General features: G+C 34.1%; 2 protein-coding genes across 4 annotated transcripts; one reads left to right on the top strand and one right to left on the bottom strand.

Annotated features, from left to right (window-relative positions):
* Nucleotides 1-16: 16 nt before the first annotated feature.
* Nucleotides 17-10,683, bottom strand: LOC106661810 (serine proteinase stubble). The gene is made up of 11 exons (XM_014385466.2): nt 10,574-10,683; nt 4,068-4,315; nt 3,811-3,871; nt 3,018-3,274; nt 2,596-2,923; nt 2,233-2,385; nt 1,971-2,168; nt 1,611-1,836; nt 1,270-1,547; nt 1,044-1,198; nt 17-758 (listed from the first exon to the last, which is right to left on the bottom strand). Exons 1-11 carry the CDS (start codon nt 10,659-10,661, stop codon nt 591-593), a joined length of 2,160 nt encoding a protein of 719 aa, XP_014240952.1. The 5' UTR covers nt 10,662-10,683; the 3' UTR covers nt 17-590.
* Nucleotides 10,684-10,812: 129 nt separating this feature from the next.
* Nucleotides 10,813-25,331, top strand: LOC106661701 (serine protease hepsin-like). Of its 3 annotated transcripts, none has more exons than XM_024229772.1 (9): nt 10,813-10,890; nt 21,162-21,234; nt 22,327-22,550; nt 22,617-22,701; nt 22,778-22,925; nt 23,931-24,076; nt 24,637-24,747; nt 24,812-24,909; nt 25,102-25,331. In XM_024229772.1, the coding sequence occupies exons 2-9, from the start codon at nt 21,162-21,164 to the stop codon at nt 25,267-25,269; spliced, it is 1,053 nt and encodes a 350-aa protein (XP_024085540.1). In that variant the 5' UTR covers nt 10,813-10,890; the 3' UTR covers nt 25,270-25,331. The 3 variants fall into 3 exon arrangements, with proteins under 3 accessions (XP_024085540.1, XP_014240735.1, XP_024085536.1); XM_014385249.2 differs by lacking the exon at nt 10,813-10,890 and adding an exon at nt 12,699-12,815; XM_024229768.1 differs by lacking the exon at nt 10,813-10,890 and adding an exon at nt 17,907-18,056.
* Nucleotides 25,332-25,512: the final 181 nt, after the last annotated feature.

The following is a 25,512-nucleotide window of genomic DNA, read 5'->3' as shown; positions in this document are numbered from 1 at the left end:
TTTAAAGAAATTTGCATACTTTTCTAATGATTTATTGAAATCAAAAACAGTTGGAACAAAAAGTATCTAATAACATGTATTAATTAACAACAAACCATTAGAGAGAATAAAATATACAACATATATTATTAATACATTTTCTTTTGGGTCGGTACTTTTTCTTCATTGCCAAAGTTCTATTTGTTTTGTGACACACTGACTACACAAAATAAGTATTATTTACAAGGTAATAATAATTATAGTTTTGTACATTTTCAAATTCGTTTATGGTGTTCTTTCTTGCAGAACGTCACTATAAAGGTAAATAATTAAACAAACTATTAATACTAGATTTTGATAAACTTATTGAACAATTAAGATTGATATAATATCAATACTAGTATACAAAATGCAACATGGAGTATCACACAAACAAAAGTTTCAAAAATGAACAAAACTTCCTCCATTTCAACAGAACGAAGCAAGGAAGAATAAATAAATAAGATATTGATAATCCGAAGTAAAGCTCTTAAATAAAGATCGTTACGATTCAAGAGATATTCCGTTGTCGTATTAAAGCTGTCCTGGCTTTCAAATAATAATTTAAATTCTTACAGATTGTTTACACTTATTATTTGATTTATCCAACCGATGAAGGATGAGACTTTCACGTAAACACCTGGTACATCCATTCTTCCACAACCGAAACCCCATGAAACTAGACCAGCAAGTTCATAGAAGCCATCATCTTGGCACACCAAGGGGCCGCCTCCGTCTCCCTGAAAGCAAACTTAATGGTGAGGTTTGAGTGTATGGTCGGCGGGTGATGAACCTGTAATTTGGTCACTGAAGATGGCAAAAAACATCTCTCCAAGCTAGTCAGGATAGACCAAATTTTTAGGCTTTAGTAATAAAATTTGAATAAATGCTATGCAATTAAAGTTAAATAAAGGTAAAAGTACAAATACAGACTGAGTTGACATTATGAAAACATAATTTCTCTTTTTTGAATGATATTCCAAAATAAAACAAATAATATTGCTTTCAATTCAAAATTTATTTACCTGACAAGCATCATTTCCTTTTTCACCACCTGCACAAAAACTGCTTGCAGGCAAAATGAATATCTTTTCTGTAACTGCGTTAATTTTTCTAATGCATTCCATATCACTTACAATTGGAATTTCTGCTTCTCTTACTCTAAGTGGTATTGGACCAGCTAAAAAATATAAATAAAAAAATAATATGAATGTACGAATAATATTTGAAAAGTGTATTAAAGCTACCTACATTCTCCCATGTAACCATAGCCTGTTACAGTACATCTTTTTCCAGCTGCTTGCGATACTCCTCTTGCCGGAAGACATACTAAACAAACACCATCTCTAAGTTCCGCTTGCCCATGCAGTTTCAAGAGTGCGATATCATTGTCTAAGGTTTGTGAATTGTGATTATGGTGTATGTATGTGGTTGCTACTCTGAGCGTCTGAGCCCCTGCCGAACCGTATTTTCTTGTCAGATCATCATCACCGACTCTCACATAAATAGCATCTCCTGATCTCACAATGCTTTAAAATGTTTAAAAATTAGTTTTTTAATATTACAAAATGGATTTTTTTTTCATCACTTACTTTGTGACACAGTGGGCTGCTGTTAATACCCACTGGGTTCCGATAAGAGCCCCTCCACAAAGGTACTGATTTAACGAGTTGATTAGAGCTACTTGCCAGCACCATTCACTTGGCCCAGCATCTTCACCACCGACTACTCTCCCATTCCTTTCTGTACCTTTGACTCCACATACGTATTTCGAATACACTGGAGGTCTTGTAGCAGCAACCGTTCCACTCGGTGGGCCTTAAAGTTTAGAGAGAAGCTCATTAGTGGCTTAGCCAACTACATTTTAATTAGATAAAGATAAATATATTCACAAACATAATGAAATTGAAGTGACTCACAAATCACTAAGAATGAAAAATAAATTGTATTACCTATTGTCGAATGATGTGATGGAGGTCTGACCGTCGGATGGACGGGCCTATGTGACTGTTGAGACGTTAAAACAGTATCATTTCTCGATATGGTATTCTCATTATTATTTATACTTTCTCCTCGTGTTATTGATTTTGGTGCACAACACTGTGTCCCTGACTTCTTACATTTAAACAGCTCAGTCATCTCAGCATTTCCTTGAAAGAAGTTAATTGTATCAATAATATCAAAGAAGTGAGACGACCAGAAATTGTTACTTACTAAAGCACGTGAATGATAAGTATGAGACGATACACGAGCCTGGACAATCAGGTCTGTTGTCGGGAGGAGACGGTTTTGGAGTCGTTGTGGGCTGTGTCGGTCTAGGTTTTGGTTTTGTAACTGGTTGTCTTGTGTTGTCACAACAAACTGATCCTATACAATAAAATATAATGATTAATCCAATCATCAAAACTTTTTCTTTAATCCAGATGAGAATAAGTTTCATACTTTTAATACAAGTTTGTTCTAGAACCATTTAGATGATATTGAAATTCATAAATAGCCCAAGATTTATCTCAGAGCTAATTCTACATTGTTATTTAGTACTAATTGTTTTATAAAAATAAATAAACTTGCAAGTACCTCTTTGACAAGTAGAAGTGTGGGGGATAAGAACGGATGGTCTTTCACAAAATCCTGCCATTATGTTCACCAGGCAGAAACCAGGACAACGTGGGAGAGGTTGTTGGGTTGGAGCAGGTGTCGTCCTTCGAGTCGTCGTTGTAGTCGGTGGCTGCCTGGGAGGCGGCCTCTTTTGTGGTGATTCACCTCCTTCACTGCCACCGGAAGGAGGATTTGTTATACAGCAACTGTACTCCCCAGTGCAAGTCGCTTCTGTGTCTATATCATCACAAAAGAGTGCTAACAATCCATTAACACACTCACCCTGGCATTCATGCCCATTGTTTTGCTGGAAAGACAGATGGTTACTACATAATTATGTTTATGCAATTATATTGTGTAGATTTGAGAAGAAAATAATGTTGCCATTTATAGTTACTTACTTGTGGAGAACTTGTTTGTGGCGGCCTTGTCGTAGGAGCAGCAGTTGTCGTTAATGTGGTTGGCCGGTGTGTGAATCCGGAAGTAGTGTTTCGATTGTGAGGTGATGGAGCTTGAGCATTTGGAAAAGCGTCCCTTGTGACACAACATCTTAGTCCTTCTTTACAGAGGGGCCCAGTCGTGTTTTTATTGTGCGAAAGCACAGCTTCACAATAATCTGCAATCCTCTCGGCTACACAAACTCCAGGGCAGTTCTTGCCTATTGCATATTAGATTTGTTAATACATTTTTCAACTTTTGATGTACAATTGTATATTTATTTATTTATTTTATTTTTTTAAGAGTTTTTGCAAAAGTGGACATATCATCTCTCGGGGAGTGTTTTTGAAAAAAAAGCTCATTTTTAAGCATGTTGGGTTCGAATGCAGGGCCGCTGGATTCAAACGCAGGACCTTTACCTTACAGTGATGAGCGCTGTGTCATTGTCTAACCCGTTGTGACCACTGACCCCATGTTTACATATTATGCTAGACTATGTTGTGACAGGGATGCAGAAAGTATTTAATTACATTACATACAGGCTTATATAGCAATAAAGAATATAATATAAAGAATATAGTCATATAGCAATAACATTCACTTTACTAATAGTAAATAAAATAAATGCAATCTAAAATACATGCAATCTTTTATTCTAAAACTAAATAATAGTTTTCATTTTTGAATATTATTATATATTGATTACTTTGATGAACACTAAAAAACTCTAATATAATTTTGAAATAATTTCAATACCTGGATCCTGTTTGGTCATTGTGCTGGCAGCCACTTCTGGTTTCGGTTTGCCTGTTATTATCTATAAAAATATATATTTAATAATAATTATTATTATTTACTAATTAGATACGAAAAATTAATTTGTATTACACAATTAAATTAGTTAGAAATAATGACATCGCTTACTTTAAAATCTTTCTCTTTTTCAAATAGATTTAAAACATGTTCAAACACCATATAACACAAAAAACTGAGTACAACTTAAATTATTTAACCTGGGGTTTTTTTGTTGGTGGAGTGGTCGTATGTTGCATCGTAGTATGATGCTTACTTGGGCTGGTGGCTGTCGCTACTGTGGAAACTGTCGTGTTTGCTGGGGGTGTTTCTATGCAACACCTCATAGAAGGTGAAGGGCAAGGTACATCTTCCATCACCTCGTAACAAATTAGCGTCGCTAGGGTATGGACACAAACACCAGGACAATTTTTGCTCTCTGCGGTAGTTGTTATTGTATCCAGAAGTCCTGTTAGACACAACGGTTTTGTTTTAGTCTTTAAAAGTTTAAATAAAATTGACTAAAGAAATTGAATTGAAAACTATTCACAAACATAGAACGTTAATAGAAGGTATGTTGAAAAGTTGGCAATATGAGTCAGTTAGACGCTCGTGGAGTCTTTAAATTATATTTACTAGAACTTCTAATGCTAAAACTGCTGTATGGCATGCATGAGACCCTGGCGAGTAGGGCATATAGTAGGGCATACTAACATGCCCTTGGAATAAAGATAGACAAATTACTAGTAAAATTTGGTTTATAAGAACTTATAAGCTTTTCATGTTTTTTTTTAATTAATTTTTTCATAGATCCTATTTGAGGCTTGTTCCGCCTTCTCAGTAAATGTGTGGTGGTTAGCGACCGATAATTGATAATTATTCAGAAATCGTGAGATGCGGTCTGGTGTGATGTAGATTTCAGAAAAACATTTTCTTTATCGTGCCAACGTTTCGATCTTTATTGAGATCATCTTCAGGGCTCAAAGTGTTTGTCTTCTGTGTAATTGAGCCATTCTTGCATGTCGTGTTGTGTGAGGGTCAGACCGCACTCATGATTTCTGAATGATCTTCTCAGTAAATTTGTATTATGAATGTCAACAAACGAGGAAAGAACCTTGAAATGAATCTACCTAAAGAATAAAATAAAACCTTACTTAAAAATATTAATTGATAAAATAAAAGTTGGAAAAGCTTACAAAATTTTTATAATCCAGATGAGAAATATCCAACAAAAATTGAAGCAAGAAATAATAAAATTATTTCATTAATTCCATTCTTTATTTCTTTATAGATGAAACACAATTAAAGTCTTGTAAATAAATATATGAAAATTTATGTGTTCACAATTAGATTTAAAAATTAATTGGCACTAACAACTTGAAATGGTTTTTATGTTGGGTAGCAAGAAAAATGTATTTTTTTCTCACTTGCTATTCCATTAAGTACAATTTAAAAATTTGTCTGCGGGAATTATAAATTTAGTTAAACAAAAGCTATTTTTAACTTTGTAACAGACTGTATCTATACAATTCAATGAAAGGGGGAAATGCCAGGAAAATGCCAGGTATTTAGGTTAATTGGGATTTAATTTATCGATGTACCCTACTGACCTTTCACTTGTCAAATTAGGTTTAAACTCTAATTTCTTAATACGCTAAAATCATTGTAATGACATGATTGATTGATCAATTAACAACAATACTATAGATAAACTTAAAAGTTCAATTTTATCACACAGTAAACTAATTTTAGTTAAGTAACAGATGAATTATGTGTGAGTTAAAAACAATCAATTAATTTTAATATTTGAGAAATTAAGATTAATGAAGTGTTAAAAGTCTTATGATTGACGGGATTTTTAGCACACTTTCTTTCCTGCTGAGAAGCTTCCTTATTATCCTTTAGTTTGAAAAACGTTTCCTTTGTCTTTTAATAGATTTGACACACTTAAATTTTATTTCATAATTACAACTTTGTGATTTAGACTTCATGATTAGTACTACAGTGTTTAAATAAAAGGATCCCAACTTTTAGGGTAGAGAGTGGAGATTTGTTTCATATTTGCATGAGAGAGAAGAAGTTGGGATCCTAAAAAATAGTGCAGAAGAAAAGTCATAATTCACAGCGGATTGCCTTAAAATTGAGCAATGAGTACCTGACCATCTTTGTTTTCCTTATGATCTGGCAAATATATACATAGCTTTTGAGAGATAAAATTCATGATTGTTTAAATTGAAAAAAAAAAGATTGTTTGTAGAAAAAACAAGATTTCTGTTAATTTTATCAATTCATAGTATAAAAAGGCATCCCATCTATTTGAATTCAGGTCCGATCAAGACTGTTGCTTTTTTTCCCTAATAATTATGAGCTAGCACATGTCATGTAAAGTATATATGTGTATAATGTACAAATATAGTAAACAGTAATTTAAATTAAGAACCAAAATATAACAAAATTTGGCATAGATTGTGAAAATATTAGTGTATTAAAACTAAAATTATTATCTTAGTAACGAAAATAATGTGAATATATACAAAATTATTAATAATCAAAATAAGAAGATATATTAAATGATTTAAACAGTAAATTTGCAACACTATTAAATTATATAATAACCTAATTTTAAATAAAATATAAAGCTGCAAAATGAAATAAGTATTTTTGATTAATTAAAATGGGATTTTGGATAGAAATTTAAAAAAAATAATGGTAACATTTCTGGTAGAATTGATATATGCCTTGATAGTAACCATTCATGTACTGTTGTTGTTGTTGTTGTTGTACATGTACCATTGTTTGGTCAGTTAGTGGGTTGCATGTACAATTTGAATTTTCAATAATATGAAATTTGGTCAAATAATATCTAGTTCTTCCATTTCCTGTTAGTAGATACTCTCAGATGAGTTAGCTTGATGTCGATCTTTAAATTGTCTATGTTAACCGGCATAGGGTCACTTACTGGGTCTGTCTTCACTTGCCAGTTTTTTTTTTTTTAATTATTCTAACGCGTTTCGGCATTGCACCATCTTCAATGAGGAAGAGTTTCTGGCAAGATAATTATTTTAATTTAAATGCTGAAACATTTTTGGATAAATAAAAAAAGACTGCGAGTGGAGACAAACCCAATAAGTGACCCTATTCACCGACTTGCAGACGAAAACCCATCATCACCTTTAAATTGTCTAGCTTCTTCCTGTAATGTATTGTCAGAAAGTATTTCTTTGCCTCCCTTACTTTAGTGCTAGTATATAACTCCTCTTCCCATTTCTTCTCAGTCACCTCTTTCATTTTCTTCTTCAAGTAAGATCTTGGAGCAGTCCTATTCATAACTGCATTTTCATGTGCTGCTGCCTCCTTTGCCAATCCGTCTGCCATTTCATTATCTCTGGTCACTACGTGTGCCTAGGTCCACTCAATTCTTACTTTCCAGATGATTTGTTCAGGCATAGGCCAATGAATTTCTCTGTTCTTGATCTATTGATATTTTGCTTTCTTAATTAGTGCTGCATTGTGCTCTGATGAAATATGTTTCTGTTGGAGCCATATTGTTGCCTGAAGGATAGCAACCAGTTTTTTTTGTAGCTAGGGTTCGCAACAGAAGAGGTTATATCAACCCTCGGGGTGCCGGTGTTTTTGAAAAAAAAGCCCATTTGTTAGTATGTCGGGTTCGAATGCAGGCCGCTGGATTCGAACCCGGGTCCCTTTACCTTACAGTGATGAGCGCCGCCTAAACCGTTGCGGCCACCGACGCCCCATAGCAAATAGTTCAGCATTTTTGTTAGTGCAGCATAAACGTAATTTAAATTTCTTGCATTCTACAAGATTTGATCCTTGAAACACTATGAAAGCACGACCAATTCCTTCTTTTATTTTACTTCCATCCATATAAATTTATTGCATTCAGCAAAACGTCTAAAAATGGAACAGGAGCAAGAATTGTTAGTAAGTGAATCCGATTGGTGCTTAACTACGAAGGACGAGAGAGGGATGAAGTCTTGTGGGGTCCGTTTCGTCATCGGGGTGGCGCTCAACGACGATTGCTCATTTAAATCCGGACTCGTCCATCGATGAACGAACCAGCCCCAATCAACGCGCGGTTTAGGATGGAATGACCGAGTTGCTTATGCGGACTTGTGCTTGTGCGTATATAGTTGTAGTGTGAGAGTGTGGGTGAATGGTCCCGTTACGGGTACCCTTACGTCAGTCGGACCGTTACTGAGAGTCCCCGGGCGACCTTGCTGCAGGAGGGTCAACGCTCCACCCGAAACACGGTTAAGGCCGCTCGACGAGATCGCACATTGTCGTCTTTTCGACATTTTTCACCGTGGCTGGATTTAAAAAAAAAATAAAAGTCAAGTTCAAGTCCAAAAGTCGAAACTACACACATCGGTCTTTTTCCCCTTCGCCCATATGTAAAAGAAAGTTTTACAACCCTCTCGTAACATGCACTAAAGGTGGTGTTATTTATTCAGTTTGTCAGTTTCATATATACAAATATACAAATCGAATGGGTCTTCAGCAAAAGAAACGCTCGTCTTAAAACAGCATGCAACGAATACCATACAAATCGCATTAGCATGATACATGTCCGTTGAAGTTCATACTCCTTTGAAAACCGATACACAAAAAATTCAATCTGATCTAAAACATTGATTCGTTCAGGTCAAACACGGCTAAATTCTTGAATTGACTTCAGTGGCATGTTCTAACGAAATTACCGAAAGTGAGGATTGGAACTTTCAATTCTTTTCAAATTGCTAGCATTATTGTCACTGTATTTTCATAGGATTTGGAAGAAAACAGTCAAAAATTCATCGGTGTCTTTTTTTAAACATAGTTTGCACTTCAGGTCTGATCGAGTTAGATTAATGTAAAAGAATGGCTTAATGGACAAAAATCCGTCGAAGTCTACGAGGTGAACCCGCAGCCCTCATCCAGGTGATCCTGTTATCTCTGGTTTTGCCTGTTTCAGCTTTTCGCCTTCTTCAGGTCCGAGTACTCAGTAAAGTAAAAATTTATGCCATACATAAATTAATACGATAGAGTAGAGAGATAATTCTCTACCATTTGCCAAATAATGATAAATTAGGACATTTAAAAATACATCCCTATTGAGTGATGGGATTATGAGAAGATAATCATCATGTTAGAATAATGTTGACATTTTAATGAGTAGTTAATTTATTAAAATTATAGCATTTTAATACAGATTATTTTAAATTAAATTGATTTATAATTTTATTTAAAGGGTAGGTGAGATGAAAAATTAGTGTCACGAGCTTGACTCGAACCCATGTCCTCCGGCCTGAAATCCCTGTGCTCTAACCACTTGAGCTATCGTGACACGTTCTCTCAAAAATTATAAATCGATTTAAATCGTTACTTTGTTTAACTAGGACCGACTGAAACATTTAGATTTTAAATTCAGCGATTGAAAGCATCTTAAATTGAAAGATATAGATAAGAAATATTTAATCCAATAAAATTGAAAGCATTTTATAAATTTCAAAAAATTCTTTTTACACATTACATTATTATGTAAGCTTGATATGTTTTATTGACTATTGACCATCATAAAACGTATTAACTGTGATTCATATTCAAAATTTTAGACAACTTGGAACTATTTATAGTTAAATTTTGAATGGAATTGTATATAACGTTATATCACCGAATATCATTAAAATGAAGAGTACAATTCGAAAAGGCTTGTCACTGACTGGATGTATAAAACTTTTAAATTTAAACCTAGTTCTTTGAAGTATACCACCAAAATAATATTTCTGCAAGTACGATTTTTATTTACGATTTACGAATTTGAAATAAATCTGACTTTTAGACTGGAAGCAATTTGGTCGGTTTTTTTTAAATCTTAACTAATATAAACCAACAAATGATTGAAAATTAAACGAATAAGCTTTCATACAGCATTAAAGTTTCGGTTTTATGCGTATTTTGGTTATAATTGATGAGATACTCACATCCTGAAGCAGATCAAATACAATTGATACATTTTTAAAAATAAATTTGCTGAATCGGTAAATAAATCTATTTTAACCGGTTTTATCACAGGGTTAATGTTTGTAATTACATTATTAATTTGAAATCTGCTTCTAGGGTTTCAGAATTCAGAGTTTTTGCAACCCTCTGTTGGGTTTTAAACAATGGCAAATTGTCCAAGTACCAACAATGGAAATATTCCATTTCCGCTTTTCAACTTTTTTTAAGGCTTATTGAGCTTAACGGAGATGGCCGACAAGTTACCCAGAATGGTTTTACCCGCCCGCGTTTAACGCTAAAAAGTAATAATTTTTATTGCCAATAATGTCGATATAATTGACGATTTTACATATTGTATTACGATCAAAGATCTTGCTGGCAAAATAATGATAATTTTAAATAAACATAAGTTATAATCTGCAAAATAAGAAAGATTCATGAATAATAAAACACTTATGTAGTTATTATTATATCAAATTAATTAAAGGCTTGTTTTTTAATTTTTAATAACATTTCAGCTTTATATGTTAATATGAAGGTTGTTAATAAAGCTTTTTCGTACATTCGATTTTTGTGTCAAATTTATCGATTTTTATATAGAATGAATGAATAATCTTAATAAATCCAAGGGGAGATGAAGGCTGGGATGAACTACAGTTATCGAAAGTCATTAGATTTGACAATAAAATATTTTCTGCGGTCGAAACTTGTCGATCTGACACGGTACCTGATAAAAAGCTGGATGCAATACTTTCGCCATCCTGGCCCATCGCCCTTGCACCCAAAAGCACTGTAAGCCAAGCATAAAGGAGCATCTTGCCCACTAAGACGGTGGTTCAGCACTGACTGGCCACCTTGAGAGTAATCCCCCACTTCTTCACCAACATCGTCTTTAACACATTCGATCCTACTATCCTTTCCCCATCCGCCCCATCAGCCCTTATCTCGTTGGACTTACCTGAAGACGGATGGACGAATCCACCCGACGGTCTACCTGCTACTTTGTGATTACATGAATTTCTACAGTCTGTGACCCGTTTATCTGTAAGATATTTTAAGGTCTCCATACATCCCTGAGAGCAGAACAGTTATAACTTTTATTGTATTTATTTATTTTTTAATTTTTATGGTGTTCTCTTAATACTGTCGTGAAGGTGATGTGATAATGAACGTTTTAGTAACAGGGCCTGGCACAAGTGACAACCCTCAAAACCATTTTTTTATTTTTAGTGCCAATTTGGTGCAATTGCTAATTTAAGGTACCTAATGAAGTGCCTCATCCTGATACAACTCTATGTTAAAGTGTATTTTATCCGAAATGAGCTCACAAACTTGAAGCTTTTTGTAAAACTTTCAGTTTATTAATCTTCAAGTAAGGTATTGGTTGAAATAAAAAAGTCAGCGTCAAGAGTGGGATTCGAACCCACGACCTTCGGCTATGTTGGAATCCCGCTCGTGACGCTGACTTTTTATCTCAACTAATACCTTACTTAAAGATTAATTAATTGAAAGAATTTATTTGGTCAATCGGACCACGAAACCTAATGGATTTTTGTAAAAGTTGAACTTGAAACAATCCTTTATTTTTTTATTTATGTTAGTTTTATTATTTATTTAGGTTTAAGAAATAATATAAAAATAGTTCTTGAAATGATATAGGATGCCGAAACGTCGGAAAAATATATTTTTTTTAAACGCTTTCAACCCATTGAAAAAGCTATAGTTTGAAAAATGGAGAATCAGACCGAACGGTAGCAAGACTGAGGAAATATCGTTTATTCGACCCAGTCCACATATTCTCAATCATATCACAATAAATAGCTTGTTACCATAGGCTAAGATTGTTAAATACCTTGGAATCCAGACTTAATTATAGTTACCACATTGGAAAAAAAATGGTCAAAAGCATCGACCAGCTTTACTCGCTCTAATAAGCGTTCATGTATGGACAGTAAAAATAAAAAAACTTCCTTATGGATTATATATAGTACATTACGAACTTACGGCACTCCAATTTGGGGAAATATGTGTAAATCCAACTTTGCTAAGCTCCTGGTAGTAAAAAATGCAGCTTTGATTTATTGGCGACTTTGCAAGTTGGGCTCCGACGCACGAACCCCTAGCCGAAACTACCCACATCTGTAATGTTAAAATTTCGTTGAAATCGATCAAAAACAAGAAATTGGTGTACATAGCTCACACTACAATTGTAGTGTCACGAACGGGATTCGAACCCACGACCTTCGGCTAGATACGCCGCTACTCTACCACTTGAGCTATCATGACTCCGGTCAGTAACGAAATCCCGTTCGTGACACTGAGTTTTTATCTCAACTGAAAACCTTAATTAATTGAAAGAATTAAATTGGTCAAGCGGACCACGAAAACTAATGAATTTAATAAGTAAATTCAAGTTTGATGATGAGGAGGACGCAAGGAAGTAGGGTTTAGTATTCAGTGGTTACTGCTCCAATTTATTTATCCGGGGTCATCTTGGTACCCAAGGTTTGAAGATGATACGTGCGGCAGTTTTGTGATGGAATTAGCTTGTTATTTTGTGTAATAGAATTTGTGGTATATAGATTCTGTTATTCAGGGTAACCACATGTTTTTACACCGTCAACTTCCCGTGCTTGGTTCCGGCTCCAGACAGATCCCATAATGGCACTAGTTGCCTACTGCACCAGGCAATCCGGTGCCTAGCTCACAAAGGTTGCCGACATTTATAATAACTTGTTAAATCGTTTGAACCAATTGTTTCGTACCGCGAGTAAACGAAAGTAGCAGTTACCCTTTGGGTACCTGAACCCAGTATCCTGCCGCTACCCGCATTCTGGGGGAAATCATCGGCCCTTTAATAGCCGGACTGCCGTAGCGAGGTACAGTTCATGTTCAAGCTCTCCAGATTAGAACTCAAGACCTTTGTGGGTCTTCTTTCTTGCCGGCGTGATAGACCATTGCTCTCGGGCGTAAGTAAAACATCCTCACTTAGCATTCTTGCACCTCATCTTAACGAGCCCCAGTATTACATTTTGTTTTGTTAGATTCTTAAAGATTCCATTTACACTAATTTAATTCCCAGTGTAAATTGTTGAAAGCCCAGCACCAACAGTTTCTTCTTTCTCCTCATAGCATGGGGTCATTGTTGAAAATACCTATGTTGTATAGGTGTATATTCCAAGCATAGAGACCTATCACTTCCTCTGAGTTTAACCTGGTGTTTTTGGAGAAAACACATTTGCAAGTTGAATTCAAATTCCGCTGACCAGAAAGATAAGTCGCAGTATCATGTTTTAAACGTGCGGCCATTTTTTTACCCTTTAACTCTGTTTAGATCTCGAGTTTTTCCATTTCCTCCACTTGCCAGTTTGTTCATTGCCTACATTGCATACCACTTTTACCCTGTTTAGCTCTGTTGTTTTTCCATTTCCTACACCTGCCAGTTTGTCTGCATATTCATTACCAAAAAAATTGTGTCCTGGCACCCAAGACTGATATATTTTCACAAGTTTTGGTGTATTGAATACATTCACCGTCTATATTCATTCTACCCTGTTTAGCTGTAGAATTTGTCCATTTCTCTACATGCCAGTTTGTTTGCTCGTTCTTTGCTAAAAATACATGCCCCTATCACCCTGTTTAGCTCTGTTGTTTCCATTTCCTACACCTGCCAGTTTACCCGCTTATTCATTGCCAAAAATTAATTTGTGCCTGACACCCATGGCTGTTATGTTTTCACAGGTTTTGGTGGTATTGAATACATTCTCAGACTATATTGAAAGCGACAGTTTTTTGTAGGAATGCTTTTATGTCTGATTATATGAGGATTTTTTGACGTGTAACTTCTTTTCAGATTTTCTAGGGCCCAAGCATTAACTGATTATTTCAGCTTCAAAACCCGATGTGTACTTCCCGATGACGTGATTGCAGTATGATTTTCGGTTTACATTGAATATACCTGACCCTGATTTTTTGATTTTCTCTCGTTCTTCTCTTTTGTAACCTGTTAAAACTTTATAGGTTATTGCAAATATTGTATCCAAGGTGGTATAGTTTAGTCGTAGATAGGTTTATATGACTAAAAATTTTAGTGCTCATCCAATTTATTAATTTATGGAATCTTATGAGATTTATTAACTAGGTTAACGGTTAATTTGTTTATAAAAGCAGAACAGTTTTTTTTAAATCTTAGACAATTCTTTGTTCCTGTTTCAATTGTTAATTATATAAATCATATATACTTCCTTAAAAGAAACTTTTGTCCTTACTACCTTTAAGCGGGTGACGCGACTGTTGCAAAACAATTAAGTAAATCTACGGAGCTGTGAATGCGAGTCGACGTGATTATTCATTTCCTCTTTCTCTTGAAAAGAAGAAAGCTGCCATAACGGTCATCCGGATATATCGAGACAGATACGGTGTATGTTTTTAAACTTACGGAAAACCCCGAGAAAAAGTGAAACGTTCGTCATAAATTTTCTATTAGTCCGGTGGTGTTCAACAAATATGAAATAAGACCATAAAATAATAGAAGCTTTTGTTATATGTATATTGTGATGTAACTTGTTACGTATGATTATTTAGAGTTCGCGAGATACGATCTGGTGAGATGTAGGCTTAGAAAAATATTTTCTTTATCGACCCAAAGTTTCGATCTTTATTGAGGCTATTTATTATCTATATACTCTATGTAGATGTGTCACTGTTGTGTGACACATATCGAACACGACGCACAACAGTGACACATCTACAAAGGAAACACTCACTTTGAGCACTGAAGATGATCTCAATAAGGATCGAAACGTTCGTACGATAAATAAAATGTTTTTCTCAACCTTCATCATACCAGAACTCAACTTACAAACTGTAAATAATCATTAATTAACGGTCACTAAGTACTATACATTGTTGCATGTACATATGTTGGTTTAAAATTGCCTTTCGTATCCCTTGATTTAAAATATACAACGTTTTGGTTGCAATTAATTCAAACTCCATAGCTTGAACATGTCATTTGATATGGAATCTTTTGTATTATTTTTAATATATACCAAAATCTGCGATGAAACGAACCTTAAGTGTATTTCGTACCCATATATCTTTATATATATATATATATATATCTGTCTTCAACTTGATGTTGACTTTTTTTTTTAAATTATCAGTTCTGTTGACATCATTGTTTTATATCAGTAGCCTGAAACGCTCCAGATGTTTAGCAAAGAATAATAATATTAAATTGAAAGGAAAATCCATTTATGTTTACTGGTCTAATTGATCAATTTACTTATTTCAATTAATTATTCTTTTTATGTAAGGTTTTGGTTCAAATTTTATGCAGTAAGTTTTTTTTCCCGAGGGTATTTCAGCTACGAGGTTATTATATAAAAACCCTCAGGGTGCTGATTTTTTTGAAAAAAAGAAAAACATTTGTAAGTATGTCGGATTCGAATCCAGTACCCCCGCATTCGAACCCGGGACCTTAACGTTACAATGATGGACGCCTAAACCTTTGCGACCACCGACGCCCCTGAGCAGTAAGTTTAAACATTGACATTTTAATGACATGTCGAAATAATAATATAATGGAACGTAACTATAAATATCATTCCTATTAAACAAATAATTTAATCCCTAAACACATTTCCGAAAGATTTGTCAAATCATCATAAATCGAAGGTATGGTTTTCAAAAACCGATCATTTTCTTGCTAAATCTAACGAAAAAGTACCTTTTGTGTTGTATTGCTCGAACATAGGGATTTCGTGCTTACAATAATTGTCTAGAGTTATGAATTAAGATAGTATTATTCTCAAATCTTACAAGATGAATAGCTGCAATATATATATATATAAATTAAGTCAACTTCGCTGGTTGATTCCTTTTTAAAAACTTTANGTCACGAGCGGGATTCGAACCCATGACTTTAGGCTCAAAATGCCGCTGCTCTAACCACTTGAGCTATCGGTGTGGTTAGAGCAGTGGCTTATTAAGCCGAAGGTCGTGGGTTCGAATCCCGCTCGTGACACTTTTTCATCTCAACCAAGGCCTTACATAAAAAAGAATAATTAATTTAAAAAATATATATATATATTTACAGTTAATTTTGGTTATAGCTGTTACAGCCGTTTTGGCAATCTAAGGGGCCAACATGGCTTGAGTAAACAACATACATTGGAGTAATGGAATTTGTGAAGTTTTTTCCACGTTAACAATTTTAGTTTTCGATCTATACCATTGTTTAAAAAGTGAGATTTTGTTTAGTGCAATTAATGTTTCGAGCGCAGGCAGACCGGTACGTCCTGGGACTATCTAACTCCAAATATAGAATTGGTTTAATTTAAACTGGACAAAGGAATAGAATATTTTTGCAGAGGTATTGAAATCATAGGCAGTTATGCGAACACAGGGAACTGTGAAAGTGATTGGGATTAGATGGATATGATAGGGTTGAAAGACCTCTTGGAAGTCCTAACGGTCCTCGAGTTCTCTTCTCTTTCCGTAGCGTGGCCTCTTTGTCGCACCTCAGCACCAGTTACCGACAAATACACTTAAGCAACATTTTCAATGACATTAGGGAAATTCTTGTACTTTTGCCGACGTACTTGGTTATATTTTGAATTAATTTTATCCTTCTTTCATCGATGACATGGACAAAAGTACAGCTTTATGTTTATACGTGACCCAATTTCTTGTACAGCGGGAAAAAATCCTTAATTTCTCGATTTGTTGAATAATTTGCAATTTACTTTTTAAAAAGCAGTTAAAAGTCATAGTACAGTTAGGTTTTGTCACTGTGGCATCAGTATGCACCGACGGGCGATAATGCAAAACCGAATTTCAAGTCTTTTGATTTCTATCTGCGTTCAATCGGCCAGCACATTCCTCAGCTATATCAATTTTGCTTGTATGTACCATAATTACCATAATTCAAAAGAATACATTTTTAATCAAAGCTCTCCTTACACAATGAAGTGGAGTTTTAAAAAACTTATGTTAACTCGAGACAAAATCAAATTCCTTAAGATATTAAAAAAACTAAAACTAATTAATTTATCGTACATAGTTTGTATCTATCATGTGTTGAGATAGAATGTACTTATTAGCGTGAATGAGTAGCTGGAGAGAGCCGATTGCGGAATATTGAGTACCCCATCGACCCTCAATTAGGTTAGTTATAGAACTAACCTAACCTGTAAAGACAGGTAGAGGGTGCTGAGGAATATCGATACAATACTCCACCTCTAGACGAGTGAATTTTTCCCCCATCCGCCTCCCCGCCGTAGGTAAGGAAAACCCCATAACGGCAGACCAAATTAGTTTACATGTTTTGCAAATTTAGGGGATCTACGGTACCTACGGCTTCACTCGGCCTTGCCGTAAAAGGGGAGACCCAAGGAAAGCAGGGAAATAAAGATGAGTTAATAGGAAAGAATGTATTTAAGAATGAGTGAGAGTGTGAATCGATTTGGATCTAGGCACCGCATGCGTTCGGTGATGAATTGACCTGTTGACAGCCCAACCTCCATAGCTGGATGGATAAGACCGACGCCGGGCTGCCAACACCGAAGTGGGTGATTCTCGAGGCCTGCTGGTAATTTATGGTAAGTTCAAAAACTGGAATTGCCGGTGTACTACGAGAAGTTATAGGCTTAACTCTGCACATGTATGTACATATAACTATGGATTTGAGCTTATATAAGTACAAATCCAAAAAAAAGTGTTAACATGTTACACACTTCATTTAAAACCAAATCAAAGATATTATAGTTTAATTATTAAAATGAATTTAATAAAGAGCATTGTTAATCCAAATTTATTATTATCATTACTTCCAACCAGTTTTTGGGTGTGCAAAACTCCGGCGTACTCCGCCATTCACAAACCGACGAGGGATTTGAACGAAAACAGGACGATGAACTCATTTTCGGTTTATAACAGTTTTTTGTAGCTCGGTTTGACTTTTTTCCGTTTTTATCTTTCCGAGACTAGAAAGGCCGGCTGTAAACGTTCCTTATAAAATCTAGACGAGCTCTGCAGCCGGTCGGAGCAATTCAAATTAAGAATGAAAGATGAAGAATGAAGATGGTTGCATTCAGCTTTTCAGCGAACCGGAAATCGTTCGGCTCAGTTCGTATTTGTCCGCTGTTCATCGCTATTCAGGGGTGTTCCACCTTTGGGCACAGTGAGTACATCCGTCAAAACAAGAGGTCAGTACCTTCCACAATTTGAAATTATTCTTGTTTAACTGCATTTATTTTTCATTTTTTCTTTACAAATGCACATCCACGTTTTCTCTCTTCTGCCCTGTGCATTTTTTTACCGAGTTTTATTCTCTGTTTATGTACTTTTACTAGGTTAAGACCATTATCACTCATTGTTGCAAGCCGCAAAAGAAATTTGCAATGAAAAGTTTTAATTTCTTTAATAATTACTAAGATTCTCGTGAATGCATTTAAAGAACAAGTAGATTATTACAGTAAAATTAAAAATGCAATGTTACATATATAACTCAATACAACAAATATTGTGATATATTTCGTTGAGGTTCATTAATATTATGTACAAATTGAATGTGAAGTTTAAAATTATAATTTTGTTGAGATGCAGCATCAACGTGGAATACATTCCATTACTATTATTATTATTAACAATTACTAATTCCCGTTGGAGTATTTTGTCGTTTTAGTCTCCCCGTTCAGCGAAATATTTCTCTCTCTCTCTCTCTCTCTCTCTCTCTCTCTCTCTCTCTCTCTCTCTCTCTCTCTCTATCTATCTATCTATCTATCTATCTATCTATCTATCTATCTATATATCTACCTATTTATGAGATAGATAGGTACTATCTAACTTTATCTCTATTTACCTCTCTCATTCATGCACTATCTTTCTCCCCCCTCACTCTGTTTCATTTTAAATTTCCGAAATTTTTTCAATAACATTATATTCATTCTTTCTCTCTCTCTTTCTCATCCCTCTCTCTCTCCCCCCTCCTATTGACTATCTCGCGCTCTCTCACTCTCTTTTCCACTGACTCTCTCTCGCTCTCTCTTTCACTCACTCACTCGCTCCCCCTCTTTTTCTTCACTTTCTCAATTGTTCAAGGATTCAGAGTAATCTATCTTCAAACTATATTGTAGACGCGCACCCGATCCTCCCAAACCAACTACATTACTCAAGCAAACAACTAATTCATTATTTTTTTATTTTTATATAAAATTATCAAGGTCAATTAAACAAGAAGCCTGATTTTACACGTTCTTGCTAACACATTGGACTTTTTAGACGGAAATAATTTGTCTCGTGGTATAAGCAAAAGGTAAATAATGAAAGTTATTCAGATATCGTGAGATGCGGTCGGGTGTGATGTAGGTTCCAGAAAAACATTTTCTTTATCGTGCCAACGTTTCGATCTTTTATTGAGATCATCTTCAGGGCCTGGGATTTACAAACAATGTTTACATTTAACAATTACATTTAGGATATAAAATATATTTTATATTCAAACATAGGTTTTTCTGAAACCTGCATCACACCCGACCGCATCTCACGATATCTGAATAACTATCGATTAACGGTCACGAATCTCTACACACGTAAATAATGAAAATTTGTATTCTCCCCGTATTCAAATCCAGGATTTCAAATTCAATCAAATTTGATTAATTTTATAAGCCAAACAAAAATTAATAAAATCAAATGGGAAATAAAAGTTTCTAATCTTGCTTTATATCCATATGATAGCGAATACAAATTTAACCGATCCTAACTGTTGAGAGGAAAAGTCGCCAGTCGTACGGTGTTCCCAATTCTCTTGTACCGTTACAGCTTCTTAGCCTTTGGCTAAGTAGAATAGTACCTCTTTTTATAACAACTACAACCATTCGCCGTCCTGCTAATTTAACAACTTTTAAAAGATGCGAAATTAACATTTTTTGTAGCATTAAAACACGCGGCGGTTAATTAGTAAACGAAGTGTACTAAATGTCGGTTAAGAAAAGCCCCAAAGATCCAGAATTGTACAAAAAAATAAAAATAAAACGATTATTTGTTTTAATTGATATTGTGGAAACTTTCGCTTTTGCTATCTTTCTTGTAGTATTTAGAGCCGGTTTTGGATGGATTTGAACCAGTTGTATAATTTGAAGGATGCATTCAATATAGATTAAGACGAACTCCTTTTCATTTTATTTTGCTTGTTGTTGAATTCATCATGTGATGGGGGTATTTATTGAACTTCACAACCTCTTTCTTTGTTTTAGTTTTTATTGTCTATATGTATTTCCGGTCCATTTCCGGAATTCATTCGAGGGAGTATGTTCCGAGCTCCAACAAGCCTTGAAAAGGGGGTACCGGCAGTGGTCCGGAAATACTTATAGGCAATAAACAGTAAAACAAAGTGAAGTTCAATAAATACACCCATCACACGATGAATACGGATTAACTTAACTCGGACACAGGGCATTAAATGCGAAACTTTTCTCTAATAACTGAAATTTAAGAAAATAGAATGTCACCAACGTAACGATAATTATTTGAACTTACAGTACGTCGGTGGAAGATTAGAGAAAGTAATCTTTATGTAAGGGATTGGTTGTGATAAAAAAAAGTCAGTGTCACGAGCGGGATTCGAACCCACGACTCCTGGCTAAATACGCCGCTGTTCTAACACTTGAGCTATCGTGACTTCGATCGACTCGGACACTAACTTCCCATCTCAACCCAACCTTTCGAATTTTCCCTCCTTTTTACCATTTTTCAAATGTCAATGTGTTGAGACCAAATTGATCGGTAACGAGCAATTGTCAAGTAACAGGTTCCACACCCCTAACAATTTATCATATATAAATCATCATTTATCATAACCGTTTAGAGCTTGATAAAAAAAATCATTTAAATTATTATCACAACAGTCAAATAAATTAGTAATCAAACATAATTATTTTATATCATTTCAAGTAATTATTCTTTTTATCTATGGCCTTGGTATAGATGAAAAAGTCAGTGACACGAGCGGGATTCAAACCCACGACCTTCGGCTCAATGTGAAATTATGACAGCTCAAGTTAGAACAGCAGCGCATCGAGCCGAAGGTCGTTGGTTCAAATCCCGCTCGTGTCACTGACTTTTTCATCTCAACCAAGACTTTAGATAAAAGATCAAAATAAGTCCCGTACTGCACGCAGACGGCGGTAGTCGGGAATTTTCGATTCGTTAATACATACAATAATTTTACCGAAATGTTTAACCAAGTTTACTTGACAATAGACAAATATTGTACCACGCAACATCTCAAAGTGTGATTTTTGTTTCAGATGAGTCCTACCGCTTTGTTAATTATCATAGTTTCTGCTGTTTACAGTTCTGCACTTCCTCTCGTTGATCCTGGTATGTAATTGCACTAATTCAACTAAAAGTATTTCATTGTCACAGGTATACTCCGGTTGATGATCGGGTTTATTAGTGCTGCTGCTGTAAATTAGAAAATTCAACTATCTGTCGAGTTTTGACCATTTTGTTCTTAGGGGGGGGGGGCACTCTCAACACGATACACAAGAATGACACATCTACACGGAAAACAAACACTTTGAGCCCTGAAGATGATCTCAATAAAGGTCGAAACGTTGGCAGGATAAAGAAAATGTTTTCCTAAAACCTACACCACAGACTGCATCTCACGATCTCCAAATAATAATTACTTTTTAACTAATAATATTCTTAATTCATTAACTATTAACTATAATTATTATTCTCAAAATAATAAATTTAATACATACAATTATTATAATTCTATGATATTTTTCGGCATACTAATAACATAACGGGATCTTATATATCATAAAAGTGATATTTGGTCGTAACCGATAATTTTGGTTTGTCAGACACACTGAAGATGGCAAAATGCTAAACCCAGCGAGCTTAGGCAGACCAAAATGATCGGTAACGACCAATTGTCAAGTAACAGGTTCAACACACCGTGTGATGATATATAAATCATCATTTATCATAACCGTTTATAGCTTGATAAAAAAAAATTGTTTATTTTTCATACCACACAAAAAAAGTCCATTCCGTCACGTTTTATAAAAATGTACAATATTCAAATGTATATAATTAATATAAATTAAATTATTATCACAATAGTTAACTAAATTTGTAATCACACATAATTATTTTATATCATTTCAATTAATTATTCTTTTTATATAAGATCTTGGTTGAGATGAAAAACTCAGTGTCACGAGGGGATTCGAACCCACGACCTTCGGCTCAATGTGACATCATGACTGCTCAAGTGGTTAGAGCAGTGGCTCATTGAGCCGAAGGTCGTGGGTTCGAATCCCGCTCGTGTCACTGACTTTTTCATCCCAACCAAGACCTTTTATAAAAATAATAATTAATTGAAATAATAAATATGATCAATTGTGACCACTAAACATAAATGGATTTTCTATAATCTTGATATAATTATAATCATAGGGCTTTTTGTCATCTCTGGTGTAAAAACATGTGGAAATGGAGAGGGGTACTGCCTCCTCGGTACTGACTGTTCATTGGACAAGGATTTTATGGAAGATCGTACTGGACACTGTGGAGGACTGCGAGGGGCATTCACACCTTCTGCTCATTTCATCTGCTGTTCAGACAGCAAAAAGGGGAATGAGGTCGAAGGAAATATTATACATACCACAAACTTTTCAAAAGTGTGTATAACATTAGTTGCTTGAGGTTATTATTGTTTCGTTTTGTTTAAGATTAATTTTTTTCAGTATCCACCAGATATAGAAGCAGACATGACTACAGAAAACATAGAAACCACCACATTGTCGATGGATAACATCATTCTAGAGTCAGGTCAGAATGAGCCACATTGATTTAAATGGAAATGACCAAATATTGTCCAATTCAACCTCAATTTTTTGTGTTACAGAAACAACAGTCATTCAGGAGGGTGTCAAGTGTAACATGACAAACACATGTGACAGCACAATCGCATTTTCAATGGAAGGATCTCAGTTTTGCATGGGAAGTTATGTTGGTGCAGGATGGGTAGTTACTTCAGCCTCATGCGCAATGGAGTAATTTCCTTTTAATATCATCTAATACCTAACTTAAGACTTTAAGTACCTCAAGAAGATATATTTAATTAAAAATTAATTCTTCTCCTTCTTCTTTTAGTACTATTACTATATTTATGTTTACTTAATTTATTATTCTAAATGTTCTCTCTAAATGCTCTTAAAAAAAAAAGAAGGTTAAAAGTGAAATAGTGGATATATATTATGTAAAATCATATCACATCAATTAAGTACAGTTAAAGTTAGAACTAGCGACTCATTACAAGAATGCAAATTTTAAAAAAACTTGATGCAATCTAATATTGTAGTACACATTTTTGTTATCCAGCATGAGTATTTATTGGTGAAAAATGTAGGTATAATTTAAAAAAATATGTTATACTTATTATATAAACATAGAATATTGGATAAATTATATAGACATGGAATATTGGATATATAAACATAGAATATGTTTATATTATTATATAAACATCGAATATCACAGAATATTGTAACCTTATAATAAAAATTCTGGACAGGGTATCAGATAATTAATGGTAAATGAATATTTCTCCAATTGTATATTGTGTTTTGTTCCAAGATAAGAATACAGACACAATTTGTTTTTTTAGCCAAAGAATATATATTTCTATTTCTATTTTAATTACTGCAAGTTCATTATTTTATAATTATTGTGAATATATTTTTTAAGGTTTTCAATCTCCCATGTATATAACACCAACTTTTAATCTGGACAGCTCAATGCACCTCTTACTTTAATTCATCATAAACAGAATCTTATTTCTATTCAAGTCAGTGACAATAATTACAAGGTTTTTTTTTTTAATGTATGTTTGTAAAATTGTAGTCTGATAGTTGCCTTGTTCTGCCAGTTACATAATCAGTGAGAATAAGCCAACTATCAAACTAGGTTCATCCCCCCCCCACAAACAACAGGAGGATTTTCTCATAATTTAAAAATTTACATATCTAAAAGGAAATTAATTTTACTTATTGTTTCAGGATTTTTAGATTGGGGATGAAAAATGTCGGGGTAAATTTTATGGCAGAACCCAATATTTTAGAAAGCTTCGTGAAAACAATAATCGTGCATGAGAATTATAGGCCTACTGCTCCAAATCTACTTCTTCCAGAAATTAACAATCTTGGTAATTGGTATTTACAGTGTCATTCTATGTATATGTACCGCTACTAATTTTAAAATTTTTGCATTTTTTAAAAACATGAAAAATTTATTAATTCATACACCAAGTCAAGAAAGAGATTTAAGTATCTTTTTATTAGTACTTATATTTATTTTTTAAATTTTATGTTATTCTATTACAATAAGAATATATTTTTAATTTGACTACTCCTGCTGTTTATTCTGCATATTTATTCTAATGGAAAGCAGGCTGTAATAGAAGAATAACAAATCCATTTTATAACTAGGTACTAATTCCTTTTTTATTTTTCACTCTCAAATCAGAAAATTGAACTAATTTTTATATTTCCATTATAGCAAAACAAATATTCATTATTATTACTTTTAAAAGAATAAAACAGTTGATATAAAATAAATATATAAATACACGAGTACAATGCTGTAGTGATATTGTTAACAAGGCAGTGTAGTAAATGGCTTGATTATTTTTTTTGAACAATTTAATTGTTTTTATTTGTTCTCACTTGTTTCACTTTTTAACTAATGATCCACCACTTTGTTTAGGTTTAGTACAGCTTAAAAATGCAACAAGCAGATGCGCTCTTTGCCTTCCTACTAGAGGACAAGGATTTACAGGTCAAGTTTGTAAAACATTTCCCAACGAGAATACCTCAGGTAATAATTATTCGAAATATTATAAATATACATATTTTTTAAATAAAACTGAATATCTGTTTAGATACAAATTGTGAAGCAGAAGTTGAGAGCTTGCAGGGGACAGCCAAAGAAGAGTTTCTTACTCTACCGTGCAACGGAACGATGCAGTTGGATTATCAAGTGTGTACAATTTTGAATTTTGTCTTCATATAGTTACTCAGTTTCTTGAAAAATAAATAAATAAATAACTAATGATAATTGAAATAAAGAAATAAATCATTAGAGTAAGAAAGCAAAATATCTAAAGACAATTTGTTCATTTTGCTTGTTTTTTGTTTTCCTGAAAATTGGACTTTGCATTTTATTTTCCAGAGGGAAAAGTCAGAAAAAGGCAAACCACTTATTTGCGAAGGGTATTTAAGTGGTGTTGAGACAAGCGCAGGCATCGGAATGACAATATTTACCCAGCTGTCACTCTACTCTGATTGGCTAAGAGTGAATATGGAACCGAAGCCAACTCAACATTTTAGAACATCCTGAAACCAAAGAGAAACTTGTTTTTAACAGTGGTTGTATTTGTTGTTTTAATTTAACTGCTTGTAAAAAAATGTGATTTACATAGATATTTAATTTTTATGTGATGTGAAAGAATAGAGAAAATAAAAAAATTAACATTGATTGCAACATTTGTAAAATTCCCCTGACAAATGACATAATAGTGTAGATGAGAAAGATATAATGAGTGTGTAGGCTTTATATCAATATATATTCACAGAAGTATGA

The sequence above is a fragment of the Cimex lectularius genome, unplaced genomic scaffold (genome assembly GCF_000648675.2).
Source record: "Cimex lectularius strain Harlan isolate CLEC.00 unplaced genomic scaffold, Clec_2.1 scaffold57, whole genome shotgun sequence".
In the NCBI taxonomy this organism is placed as follows: Eukaryota; Metazoa; Arthropoda; class Insecta; order Hemiptera; family Cimicidae; genus Cimex; species Cimex lectularius.
Note: the sequence above shows the minus strand (reverse complement) of the source record. Positions and strands in the feature narration are given on the sequence as shown.